A 14,199-nucleotide genomic window follows, 5' to 3' on the forward strand; every position below is an offset into this window, starting at 1 on the left:
CAGAACAAAATGACAATCTGCAGCTCCTAGAGCATTCTTCCAGGAACAGAATTTTAGCACGGCTCTTTGGTGCCGCAGAGTCTATAGACCTTGTCTCTAATCTCCTCCTCGTTAATTAGTTATATGCATATTTCAAGTAACAAGTGTCACTGTAGGTGGTAGCTTCCTTAGCTATTAGGCACTCATTCTGTGAAATTCATTGCCTGCTGACTTCTGAAACACCTCCTTCTTGGGTCTTCAAACACTTAAAGCTGGAGGTATTTATTCTGAACAGCGATTACATTTTTATTTGGTTAAAAAAAGACTGAGAAACATTGACTAGGTTCTGTTCTCATTCTACAGAGTCTTTGTAACCTTAATTTCTCAGCTTACGCAACTCTAAATGAAGACATCTGTTTACTTCATCAGGACGTTATACAGCTAAATTTCTCTATGATTCTAAGGGCTTTCAGATCTGCAAACACACATTATAGAAATACTATCAGTCATGCCTCTGTTTCTGCCCCTTCCTCTGAGGATCAGCACAGACAGAGAAAGCACCACAAGAGAAAGGGTACAAGTGACTCTACTCCTGGCTGATGATTTTTTGGGCAGCAAGAGCAAGGCTGGTGTCCTTTTAGGCACTAATGTGAGACACATAACGTATTTTTTTGGAGTGACACCTACAGAGCAGAGATGATATCCTGAAACTCAGCCTGGTAACTCCTGGGATTCTCATCTCTTGTTTGAAATAATTAATATGGTATCATTATAGTTGGGTTTCTTGTTGTTTGTTTGTTTTTTTTAAAAAAAATATTTTTAAAGGAAAAGTAATTTCAATCAAGTCATAGAATGAAACCTGAGCTGGGACCATTAATAGCTCTGTGTACCACCCTGGCTGGCAACCTCTTGCACGGCACTAAGCCAAGACCCTCGCTCCCACTCCACGTGTTTCCAAACTCCGCCAAGGATGAGAATTCCCACTAAGCACAGGGCTGTGTTCACACTAACACAGCTATGCACAATGGTGCCTGAGACCACTAATAATAGCTCTCTTTAAATCCTGCACCGATGAAGTAAGTACATACAGTTTATTTTTATATTTTTAAAGAGAGTAACACACACATATGCTGCAGTCAACAGTGCCTGCCTGCTCAGAGAAGATACAGATACGTTCGACTTTTGCTTCCAAGGACACTAGTGTGGGCGTCTCTCCCCGCATATCCTCTGGTAACACCAAGAAGAATTGCGGTTCTACTGGTAGATGACCCTCTGTGGAGGGCACAGCAGGTTAATTACATTATTAACAGCAATCACCATCCTTGTGCTGCTGTGCTATGTGGAGCTACATGTAAGTTCTGCATGTAAGAATTCATTTTGTAATAAGCAATATGAAACTCACATTAATCCAAGGGTGATTCATAAATTGAGAAACTGTCATCCTCTCTGTTGGGTCAGTCTTCAGTAAATGGCGAATCAGTTGTTTGGCTGAAAAACAGGACCAACATGGCATGTTGCAGTCTACTGCTGTGCTCCCAAATAACCTTGAGAACACATAGACGTGCTGAATGAAGAAAGATAATTTTGCAGAACTCAAACCACCTACCTATTGCTGTTACCATGTTAAGGGGCTTATGTGCAGTGTGGTAGGCTACTATGTTTAAAGAGGCAGACACAAAACCATTCAAAACAAGAGGCAAGAAGGAAAGACAAGGGATTGGGGATTCCAGTTATGCTTATCTATATCACCAAACCAATTGTGTTTAGAGCAAGAACTTGAGAAAAAGAGAAATATAGGAACAGAAAGCTGCCAAGCCGCCTGTCTGAAAGATGGCGACAAGATTGGCATATGGGCTGAACAAATGCACAAGCTGATGTTTTGAGAAATAATAGAAGACAAAAACTAGCACAGGCTGGGGAGAAGAGGAAGGAAATCAAACTTTTCTTTGACAACTGAGAGGCCACTAAAAGGACAACAAAGTCAGAGAAATGGGTTGCACAAACAGGCTTTGCAGCAGCTTTCTGTAAATACTACTCTGCCAAAGCAAGACTAGTAAGTAACTGAGAGATGATGAGAGTCTACACAAAAGTTTCATTAATGCAGGCAGACAGACTGGAAAGACAGCATCCAAGGGATGTTATTTAGAAAGACTTACAAGTAACTTCCTTGGGGAAACCTAGAAAAACTTCTGAATAAGAGTTCTCTTTTAGAAACACTGAATGCAAGATGACTAAATGTTTGTAAGAAGCTGCCAGAGGTACAAGTCAAGACTTCAGCTTGCTGATAGAGGCTGCAAAGGAGTTTTACAGTAGAGATTACCTGGAGTTTAAGATGTACAAGGAAACAAAAGGAAGGGACTGCAAACAGAGCCCATTAAGATGATTACAGGAAGCTGGAGGGGAATTTAGAGGAAGCCTCCATAGATAATGCAACCACGGAATGATTAGATAAAAAAAAACATGATAAGAACAGTACAAAAGAGGGCAAAAAGAGCCGTCTGCTGAAGGTGCCTGATTCGCCTAAAAGAATACAGATAAACTAGGCGATTTTAATAGGTTCAGAGGTAGAGGGCATCCGTCTTCATTCAGGCAAGCACATAGAAGCCCTATGAATTTTCCAAGTGCATGAGCCCTCACCAAATTCCCCTAGCATTTTCATAACTGCTTTGATATGAACAAGACCCAAGGCAGACAAAATATTAAGCCAGAAACCCACAAGTAAAACATCTTCCTTATTAACATTCAGCAGTCTATGCTGCCCATGCAGCTGTAAGATCCAATGAGAGGTTAAAATGCCGCAGTATTATCTAATGATAATTTGTTATTGCTAAACAGCAGACAGTAACAGGATGCTAGTGATAGCAATATAAAGGGCTTGTTAGAAAACCAGATGTGCCCAGAGGTTGCTAACATTTCTCTCTAATGTGACAGGCAGGTGAAATTTCCAGCTTAGGAGACTGTTAGAGTAAGAGGGAATCAAAACCACCCACTTCCAGGACATTGGTTTGAGCCCATCCAGGTCACAGCTGAGCAGCAGCAGCTTTTGGTCAGTGACTTATACAAAATAAATTGTTGACCTTGATTTAAGTGGTGGCTGGCAAGTCCCCACATCACAAAATGCTAGCATGAAAACTTGCCATCCTTGCTGGCTGTATCACTAAGGAGGGCAAAGACTGAATGAGTTCTTAAGACAGTTTGCCTTTCTTCCAACTCAGCTTGCATTGCAGCTGCCCTGGCAGTCTCCTTTCTCAGGATTAAAGACTTTTGTTTCCAGAGGGTTTAATCTCAGCATTCACTAGCACTAGCTGGAATTTGAAAGAAAGTTTTCAGTCATCATTTACTTTCTGGAGTACTTGGGTTGCTGGCAAGAATTTGTGTTCCCAGTCATTCTCTGTATCACCTTACAAAAAATTAATTTAAATTCTAAAAGAAAGGGAAGTAAAACCTAAGGCAGATTTTTAGAGATAGTCTCTTGTAAGCTCTCCACCGCTGCTCAACACCATGCACATATTCATCAGTAGCAGCGAGCATTGTTACCTTCCTCTGATACTTCTGCCCACTCTGGATTGGGAAACCCATATTGTCCCATTCGAATTCTTCTCTTCATCCCTGGAGAAATGGCTTGACCAGTGTTTGAGTAGAATGGAGGGAACCCACACAGGCTGTAAGAGTGGAAAAAGAACTCTTATAACTAGGAAAGTCCTTTCATCTCTTAAAAAGTCACATACAAGGTTATATGCTTCTGCAGATTGCATGATCCTAGTGACTAATTACTTGTAAGTGCAGATTTGATGTGTCCTTTTTCTGTTCATCAAGTCTCTTTTCAAATACTTACAGAATATATGTGATGACACCCAATGACCACATGTCACATGATTTATCGTACTTCTCAGGACCAAGGACTTCTGGGGCTGAAGAAGATTAAAAGCAGAAATTAACAGAGCACCAGATACTTCCTTTCATCTTCATCACCTTATAAGTAGCAGCACACTTCAACAACAAATACTGGAGGTATTAAAAAACGCAACTCAGTGCTGGAAGGGAGTAGTATTTTCTATTGGCAAGTCCCTAAACAAATCCAATGCAGCTTTAAAAGGCAGGAAGAGAGCTGGCAAAATGCCCTACTCTTCACCTTAGTGTCTCTCTGCTCAAAAGAGTACTAAGATTACAGAAAAGCAGAAGGAGCTGTAGCTAAATGTGTACAGGGAGACACTGCACTGAAAGAAGCAGGAGCATATGTTCAAAAAATCAGAACAGAAAGGACCTACTTAAGCTGTGATAAGATTTTGAATGATACCGAGGTGGAGCGTGTTTAGCTCCAGCAACTACAGAGCACTGTATTCCTCTTTGGCCTCCAGAGCATTTTATTTTTTCACTAAGTAACAAAATTATGAAGAGATACAATCAGAGGCAATGTTTTTTTCCCTGGGGCAGGTGAACTGGCAAGGAGTTTGATTTTGTAAGGAAAATGATTCTCTAAATACATGAGCAATCATGCTGGTTTATAAAAAGGTGTTGAGAAGGGAAAGGTCATCTTATTTATATACAAATATAAAGGCATAAAAACACATATGCACAAATTCTTTAACATCTTGTCACTAATCCCAGTTTACAAAAATACAGAAGAAAGCATCAGAAAAAAATTATTGCTGCCACAATTATCTGTTAACAATGAATAACAAGATCTTTCAATACAAAAAACTAAAAAAACTTACATCGCAGTAGAGAACTAATTCTTCCAAAAAAATTAAGCCCCTGTTCCTCCAAAGAAACTCCAAGCACGGACTGCCTCAGCCATACCACATGGTGAATGACTATTAACTTGACGACCAAAAGTGACGTACTCTAAAATAAGTACATAAAGGATAGTCTACTGTGGCATTCATTACACAGTGCTCTGTCTTTGGACAAAATGCAGGCAGAAATTCAGCTGTGATTAAGTCAAATTGGTCTTTTATTACTAATTCCTCCATTTGCCAGCTTAAAGAAGCTTTACACCTGAGGCAACGCTCTCCCTGTTCTCTTCTATCATGTTAGTTAAGCTATGGGAAGTTTTGCAAGTGAACACCCAAGCTGAGTTTGAATTATGGATTTTATTGCATCATTCAGAGGAAACATCAGGATTATTTCAAGAGTGATCAGAAGCAACATGTTCTCTCTCCTTGATCCTCATTTGCATCCCCTGTTAAGGCTGTTTCCTCTGCAGCCAAGGAAGGAAGCAGGAGCACTGACCTGTACTGGAATTAGGCTAGTTTTGAGTTGGATCCTACTTCAAGCTCTGTGAAGAGGTATTGTGTTACAGCCACAAGAGAATATTCCTCATCCATTCCTACAGCCCACTCTAAGGGGAAAGATGACAGACTGAAGCACAGAAGCAATGCATCTTGGATAACTTACCCACATAATAAGGAGTGTAACAGGGGGTCTGCAGCGCATTTTGTACAGTGGTTTCTTTGGCAAAGCCGAAATCTGTGAGTTTGAGTACAGAATCCTTCTCTTTCGACGTGTAAAGCAAGTTTTCAGGCTGAAAAGCCACGAAGAGAAAGGATAAACTGGACAATGAAGAGATGTCTCTAACAAGCTGAAAGGTCAAACCAGTCCCACTGGACTTTCCCACATCTGGACTTTCTCATTTCTCTCACATGCTCACCATGCCACACTGAAACATGTAGTTTCCTGACATGTACTGGGTTTGCTCAGACTAAGGATCAATACGCTTCTCAGCGTGGTATTTAGGAGAGCAAATCACAAGACTCTCATCAGGCCCAATGTGTGGCAAGTCTGGCTTCTTGCACCTCTCTCTAGTTCACTGCACTTATCAGGATTGTTCTGTCTGATCAAGTGTGTCGACAGCACCCTGTACCGCGCTCAAGTAGCTGAGGTGGAAGACAAGAGGAGTCATCAGCCAAAGCCTCCATCAGAATTAACAGAGACAGATGCAGGCCCCTTGCTGCTTCCCCCTCCCTCGTCTCCTGAAACTCGAGTTAAATCCATTCTTGCTCCACACTCCACAAAGGCTCTCCAAGATCAGAAGTGGCACAGAGGGAACCAGAGCAGGGACAACGGCACATCCCCGGAATCTGCTACTGCTTGAACTTGCCCTCCAGTTTCTCAGTCATAAGGAAGCTATGCCCTCTCTCACGGCAGTGTTTAGGGACATACAGAAGGAAGGGCTGGAAAGGAAACAGGATTTAGGAGCTATTAAGCAATTTGAATCATTTCTATGTTAGTTCACTGAGTGTGTAAGGGATGTTTAGGGCTAAGTGCTTCACTTTCTGTGCTGGTGATAGGTAACAGCACATAGCCCACAAAAGTGAAAAGATGTTAGTCTCTGAACTGTTAACTCATTCTCCAGTTCCTACCTAAAGGACCCTCAAACACACTCCCAGTGACACTAAGCAATGGCACTTCTTGCTCAAGCCAAACAAACAGAAGCATCTGTAGAAAATTCACAAACTCAGAACTGCAGAATCAATCAGATGCCTCAGTCTTATCACTGCGTGACCTGCTCTCCAGCACATTCCATGACACTGCCGTATCGCTGTGCTAGAAGTGCCTTGGTGCAGCGCATCTTGTCTTTGCTTACGCTGTGCACTTCACAGAATGAAAACACAATACAATACTACAAACCCTGTCTGGGTACAAATTTTAGCTAAAAAACCCCACACTGTTCCATGTGGTAATAACTGAAATCTTCCCATTTTCCCCAAGATCTACATATACTATTAAAGTGCGTTGGGTGCATGGAATTGGTATTATTTCTCCTATATATGCAGTTTCTCCTGTTTCTGAAAGGGGTTTTGGTGTTTGCTTGGTTGTTTTTTTTGTTTCAGGGGTTTTTTTGTGTTTTTTTTTTCAGGCGAGTGCGATTTTGAAAACAAGTAATAACTGGCAAAGACTGTATGTAGAGACATAGCATCTAGTGTAAGTTCACTTCAGGCAGTGCTATTTTCCTGTTAATTAACTGGATTGTAAGTTGGTAGCACCTCTTTAATTAACCACCTGACTATACCCAGATTCTTCTGCATTCCATACACAACTGGAAGGCATTAGTCTACACAAATATTCTAACCTTTGATGAGCTCAAACTAGTTGTGAACAGATTTCTTCTCACTCTGGAAGAGGCATGTGAACACTCTGAGCACATGATTGTACTCCTAGTTCTATTTAAACCACCATGGCCCATTTATTTTTCAGCGTTATGTTCTTTTCTCCCTGCCCACACACCTTCAGGCCTCACCTTGACATCTCTATGGGCAATGTTCATTGAATGCAGATACTGGATGGCTGTTCCGATGTCTCTCATTATTTCAGAAGCCTCTATAAATACAATTTTAGAGAAAGGTCACATTAACATTCCCACTGTAACTCAGGGACATGCTTGGGAATGCTTATGACTTACAAACAGCTTGCTGGAATACAGGGCTAGCGTCAAGACTAGAAAACCTAAAATTAGCCTCAACAGCTGTGTTTTGGTTTTGCAGGCAACCATACCCCCAGTTCCCGCACTGCTCAGCCTTCCTCCTGAACAGGCACTGCAACTGAATAGATGAGACTCCAGGTTTTTATGAGCTTGTAAATTTGGGCTTTCATTTGTTCCCCAGAAAAGCAGCAGAAGCAGAGCTGGTCAGCAAGCAACATGCAAGACTGTGGAGAAAGGAGCCCCAACCAGGACATATCTGTGATTGTCCAGGCCATGTCCTTGGTTGTTCAAGACAGAAGTTTAACTTTGAGCTTCTCGTGCAGGGGTAATAGGAGGATCTAACAGATTTTCTAAAACTAGAGGAACATAACATAGCAATTTCAGGATTGGTAACATCTTCATTCCTGTCTTTAGAAGTTTTTCCTCAGGAGAAACAAAATCAACGGCTCTATTCTGCAAAGCCCAAACTGCCCCCTTCGAAATAATATGTTTCTAAAATTTAACTTAACAGCAGTGGGAAGTTCTAGAGGTTGGTGAGCTGCCTTGCAACAGCAGTATTCTTGAAGTCTGGGAGAGTCCAGTTACACAGAAGAGGCTTCAGAGCACGGACGAGTGACATTCCCATTGTATGAAGTGAGCATTATATTACCTCTCCATTGACAGGGAAACAATTAGCAACTTCAACCCGATCCTCTGTTTCCTGCACAAGTAGACACCTCAGCTGCAGTAGCAAGAGAGAAGGCAGAAATTCTTGTACCGCAGCCTGGAATCCTTTTTCACATGGCTCGAGATTGAAATTACACAATCTCAGGCAAGGACAATCCGAAGGCAGAAAACCTTTGGGCAAAATGTTGCACAGCCTCCTCCCCGTGGTGCAGGCCAAATTGGAAGTTGTGGCTGGTACAGAAACACGGAGTGAACCTGGAGAATCCAGTGGAACAGGGTTCATTTATTGCAGGAAAGAATGAAGGTGGGATTTTTTGTTTAACATTTATAGACAACTTCTGAGCAAGTATTTAAAAATGTTATACAGCTGTATTTAATGTAGAAAAACCACGTTTTTAGCAGAGTGGAGTTCCTAATGATCACAGAGCCAGTTTTCTCCCAGAATCTTTTAGTTTAGAGAGGAACAAATAAAGTACCTGAAAATGCGCATTTTCCCAATCATAGCACTTAAAGGATTTGTTACAGGCTAGGAAACACCGGATCAAAAAAAGCCTGGCCTCTATAGCAGACTTGCAAAGGAGTCCCAGTAATTTACAAGCTCAGGCATACTTTTTTCTTCTCATAATAATTTTGGAACAATGCTATTTACAAATACTAATATTTTCACTCCTGAGCAGAAGCAAGCTCTTGTCTGCTGTGGCTGGGCAAGGAGAACCACAGTCAAGCACGCCTGTGGTACTCTGCAAATAATAAATAACAATAAAAACAGAAAGACTATGCTATTGGAAGCTCTGTCACTGACTCATAGCAGGTCTGTGAGGTCTATTTAAACTTGCACATAGTCCCTATTATAGCTGAGCAGGCTAATTTACAGTGTGGCTAATAACACTTCCTTTCAAGTAGTACTCTAAAGCCCTTGAATAAGAGATGTTTCATCAAATGTGATTTGCTCATTATATTCATCACCTGACAGTCTGGCTGTGCTCTGTGACGCTGCTTGAGGGACAGCCAGAAGAGAAATCACAGTAGGAGCTGCGTTGATCATTTCAGAGATGGTCTGGCAGGAGACCAGAAACTAGAGTAACAGAGGATGCAGTGGGTCAGAAATGAAGAAGCTGAGCAGATATGCATGAAGAATTTTCCTCTAAACCTTCCACACTGTCCCTGAACTTGGCCAATTTTGGTAATCTCTGATTTTCAGGAACTTTTAAAAATAACTGTTTAATACAGAGTTGGATAGAAATTTTTTTTTTAAATTATAAACAAAAATCAAATCAAAGAAAAATTCCTGTAAGGCAACTAAGCAAGGGAACAAACAAAGGGAGAAACATTTTTTCTCAAACTTTAAAATTAAACTTGCAATTTTTCACCTCTCTCAGTGAAAGCTTGATCTCCTCTCTCCTGGATCCTGCTAAACAGCTCTCCTCCCTCCATGCTGAAACAAAGAACACAAAAAGACCACTCCACGTTACACGAGCAGAAAAGATCAAATTAACACCTGACTGTGCATCCATATAACCGCACAGAACCATGGCAAGAACAGATGGGATTATGGGCTACCTCCTAGGCCAGTGCCTCCTAAACATTACACTCATCTCAATCAATGCACAAAGCCATTCTGAAACAGAATAAATAGAAAACAAAAGAAGATCAAGGAGTTTTGATGTTTTCAGTTTAATGTACCCTGCACAAGGAACATGACACACATAGCTGGGAAGTCAGGAACACTGGCACTAGGAGGTTGACAGGAATTTTGTTTTATATAATGGTTGGAAATAAAGAAGAAAGAAGGAAGCAAAGACACCGAGAAGGACTACTCATTTGTCCACAGTGAAGACGACAATAACTGTGATATTACAGATCAAGGACAAAATAGGAAAAGTAAGAGTCAAAACAGTAGCAAAAAAGATCATGTCAGATCACTGGTTTTACATGTGAAGTTGGAAGCCAGTCACAATTAAAGCACATCATACTTCTAGAGACTTATCTTTCAAGATTGTGTCAATTAGTTAGTGCATTAACGAGGACAATTTTCAGGAAGCACAAGGAAAATCTATTTTCTGGTTAAAGTTGCTCATTCTTCCACCATACAAGATGGCTGGAGCAGCTACACATTTCCCTACCAGTTTCAGAAAGACAACAAAAGGTTTGCTAAGCAAACCAAAATCACACTGCTGAGAGGGCTCACCTAACTCCCCTCTAAGCCAACACACGCTCCCACTCCCTTCAGCCCCTCAAAGAGCAATGCTTGCTGGGGAACTGCTGCTGGTCCATACCATTCCATCACAATGAGGAGGCATCTCTTTCCATGATGTATATTTTCATAAACATCCAGGACATGGACAATGTGGGGACACCCTGATGCTCGCCAGTGATACTCTACTTCCTGACGGGCTTTTGGGTTGTCATACAGGAGCTGTAAAGAAAGAGGAGAGAGCAATGTCAGTGAGCCAGCATCACTCTGCTTTAAAGTGGCACCTACATGCATCTAAGCTCAAAGATGGCGGCAAAGGCTACTCTTAGCACTTTCTCCAGCCAAAGGATGCCAATCCACCACGAGACTTTGACCATCTACAGGCTGTCCAACCTCCTGGATTGAGGAATATAGAAACAACTTGTCCCTTGGAACTTGAAAGACCTGGAGTGGCAGTGAGCAGAAATTTTGAATGTGGGGTAGAGACAGACCTATCCCATCCACCTCTGCATGGGTAAACAGCAATTCCTTTCCTATTTGCTTGCAGTACTCACAAACAGAGGAGAATCCCTCTGCCAAGGACAAAAGCCATCCCACCTGCCCCTCAGCTGCTAGGAGAAGAGACTCCTAGGTGGAATGCAAATCCTTACAGTTCAGTGAGATTCAAAACAATTAGGGCTTTCACATTGGCTCTGAACGTGCTTCTTAAATACTACACAAATTTCTGACCCCATTAGGCTCAGAAAGGGACCTTTGACTATCTAGATGCTTGAACTTCTTTCTCTGTCACGTGCAAGGCCAGTTTGTTTTAAAGGCGCTAATCTCTAGAAGGGAGGTAAGAGCTCATCTTTCCTGATCCTCCAACCTTGTACAAAAGAAATGTGTCCCTTCCCATTTGAAGAACTGCTCTGCATCAGACTCTGCAACTGTGCTTTTGTGTAACAGGGGCACATTGCTGAATCATGCCTTTCCTTCTCTGCCTCATCTCTCTAGACACCACTAACGCTTTGTGACAGAGACTCTCTTTACTGCACATTTATCCGGTTCCTACACAATACGGCTGTGATCCGAGTTTGATACTTTATGCCCTATAGTAATACTCATTGTAATGATGGAGCAGCAACAAAACCAATGCTATATAAAGTAGTGTTAAATGAAATGAAAGAGAATAAAAACCACGGAAAGAATAATCACCTTTGATCTTAGAAAATTATTATAACGGTGGAGGAACTGTTTTCACAGGCAAACAAAAAGTATCGTTGCTGCACTATTAGGCATTAGCCTGAAGCTCTTCTCACTCATGTTTGCTATCAGGCCTCAGCCAAAACACAATGGCATGATAATTGCTGAAAACAAGTATTAACATGTAACCTGTCATTAGGGACCTATGAATCAGCCCAGGAAAACGATACTGCTTTTTCATCCAATTGCCAAGCTATGGCGCAAACTGTGTCTCAGGCACCTCTCAATATAGGGAAACGTGTGACTTAAAGATCACAGGAAGGAAGTCAGAAATTCTGGTTTCTTTATTGACACCACTACAGACCATTTGCAACACTGGAAAGAAAAGCTTCACACTTCTTTGCTGCTTCAACAGCCCTTTCAGCAAAGCAGACACAGTATCATGGCAGGAAAGGCCTGTAAAAGGGCTGGAGAAGTGCTTGCAAACCACTGGACAGAAGGGAAGAGGCTTCTCTTCTTTTCAAGGCTGGGAACAGGAAAAGGGTGACAAGTACTCCTCCGCTGCGTGCGTTGTATTTTTTTGAGGCACAGGAGAGGTTGCAGGAGAAAAGCGGCCTGAGGAGGGCTGCTGGCTCCTAAGCTGAAGGTGCAGGGAGCCTCAGTGCCGCGACCACCCTCCAGGCTCCCTTGGCTCTGCTCCAAATGCTCCAGCATGACACCAGATTTTCAGCGATGCAAGGAGCTGAAGCAGCTTTCTTGCCAAGTTCAATGCCCTCGCAACCAACCTACTTCTTCCACAGCTGTCATTCTGCACCCAGAGCACACCCTTTTGAGATCACTAACCATCCGCCTCTTCCTTCCTGCTCCAGACTGGCTATGGCCTGATTTTCAACACAAACAACTTTCTAAAGAAAGAGAGGGCTCCAATTTGGACAAAAAGCCCATTAGTGAGTCCAAGAGCAGTTGCTTTACTGCTTTCAGCCATCAGCCTATTCAGCAGCTTTTCCCTCACAGCCGCTGTGTTTTAGCTCAGTAGAACTGTCTATCAGCATTTTCCCCTCTGCCCTTCTCAGTCTGGGCTGTTGCCCAGAGGTGTCTTTAAAAGTTCATTAAATTACATGTGCAACAATAAAGCCCAAACACCCTCAGCACTACCCAGGCCATTCAGAAAATCATTATAGGCTTTACTGCTTGGGTATTACTTGATGAACACCACTTCTGAGCAGGACACTTGAAAAACCTTCCCATCTATGCTGTGCTACTGATTAGACATAACCATTCTCTTTACTAACGTTAACTGCATGTCAATCTGTGTGTGTTGTGCTAGCCCAGCGTGCAGAGATGTTGTTTTTCATGTTTGTATCAAGTGCTTATGAAAATCGTGTCACAGAATTCAATTCTCGATCTCTAAAGAGCTTTCACAAGGCATTTTGATACACACAAGGATGCTGCAGTTCTTTTCTCTACCCCTACAAGCAAGTTTCATACACTCTTCAGTGCCAGGCTTGAATGTACTCAAGTCAAGCTGACACCTGGAGAAGCAGTGAAAAGGAAATGCAAAAATAAAGAGCAGATACACATACCAAGGAACATCTGATATATCAACTGTTAACCTTTGGATTTCTCCTTCTGAGTCTCAAAAATAAATTACATCTTTTCCTTATGGCTAGAACTGGAAGCCATAACTATACCTTTTAAGACATCTTAGAGATGCAGACACCTGTAAAACGAAAGCCAGGCTGCACTGAAAGCATCAGTTCCTACAAAATTTAGATGATGATTTAAAAAGACCGAAATTCGAGCACTATGGTTAACAAACTTGCAAAAAGTGTAAGTGAACACTCTGCCACCTTCCTGAGCCTGAAGAGACACTCTGCTTCTGTTGCTGCAGTAACAGCTTTGATAAGACCATGACCAGGTTCCCCTGACATTCTACAAGAGTGCAGAGGTAGCTGTGAACAAACCCAGAGTTTCATGTAAGTTTTCCTGCACGGCGGGTTCACGCTAGTTTGAGGAAAGAGTAGCTTTGTCAAAGAGTACCAGCTCAAGGAGCCTCTGTCATCCCCCTAGAATTCCCACACAGTTCAGCTGACTCACAGCTTGTCACGATGGGCTGTGGGCAGGATCATGAACCTACATAACTTTATAACAAGACAAACCCAGAAAATATGCCCTGTCTCTCAGGTTTTCCTGAAGTCAGGTAAGAGATCTAATGGACAGCAGCCTTTGCATAACAGCAAGGGGATACCCATGCGTGTGGTCAGGCAACACAGTTTGGAACGGGAGCTGCATAGTGGAAAACTGCTTTTGCTGGAGGTCAGCATTACCGAACCACTGCCTGAAAGAAGCAGGCAAAGCAAGTATTAACAATTACTCACAAGGAGATCGCCAAAACCAGAGGTGACAGAAGCCAAGAAACTACAGGAATTATAGAGTGCTAACCCCTCAGGATTCACACAGTTCTTCTTGATATCTGAAAAAGCAGGAGAGGGAGGAGAGCTGCGTCATGGGGGGTGCTCAGCCTGTGCCTGAGGGACAGCGACGCAGATGCCAGCAGACACTCCAGGATGCTCTGCTAACCCAGGGCATGGGGCAGGGGAGGGAGGCCTGAACCTTTTGGTTCCGGGGTAATAGCCTAACTCGGGTCAGCGAGCACCTGCAAAATAAATTCTGAACTGAAGCTTGGAAAGCCAGCTCTGTGAAACTTCTCCCTGAACAGAACTTGATAGAAGGAATAAAAATAAATAAATAAATA

General features: G+C 42.3%; 1 protein-coding gene across 1 annotated transcript in view; it reads right to left on the reverse strand.

Moving 5' to 3' along the window:
* The window catches only part of MAPKAPK3 (mitogen-activated protein kinase-activated protein kinase 3), a 13,826-nt gene extending 3,270 nt beyond the window's left edge, over nt 1-10,556 (reverse strand). Inside the window, exons 1-7 of the mRNA XM_009869265.1 lie at nt 10,345-10,556; nt 9,439-9,503; nt 7,220-7,299; nt 5,377-5,503; nt 3,815-3,890; nt 3,517-3,641; nt 1,382-1,467 (exon numbers count right to left, since the gene is read on the reverse strand). Of these exons, the coding sequence (XP_009867567.1) occupies nt 1,382-1,467; nt 3,517-3,641; nt 3,815-3,890; nt 5,377-5,503; nt 7,220-7,299; nt 9,439-9,503; nt 10,345-10,556 (771 nt within the window). The remainder of the gene's footprint in view (nt 1-1,381; nt 1,468-3,516; nt 3,642-3,814; nt 3,891-5,376; nt 5,504-7,219; nt 7,300-9,438; nt 9,504-10,344) is intronic.
* Nucleotides 10,557-14,199: the final 3,643 nt, after the last annotated feature.

The sequence above is a fragment of the Apaloderma vittatum genome, unplaced genomic scaffold (assembly GCF_000703405.1).
Source record: "Apaloderma vittatum isolate BGI_N311 unplaced genomic scaffold, ASM70340v1 scaffold20205, whole genome shotgun sequence".
Classification (NCBI taxonomy): domain Eukaryota; kingdom Metazoa; phylum Chordata; class Aves; order Trogoniformes; family Trogonidae; genus Apaloderma; species Apaloderma vittatum.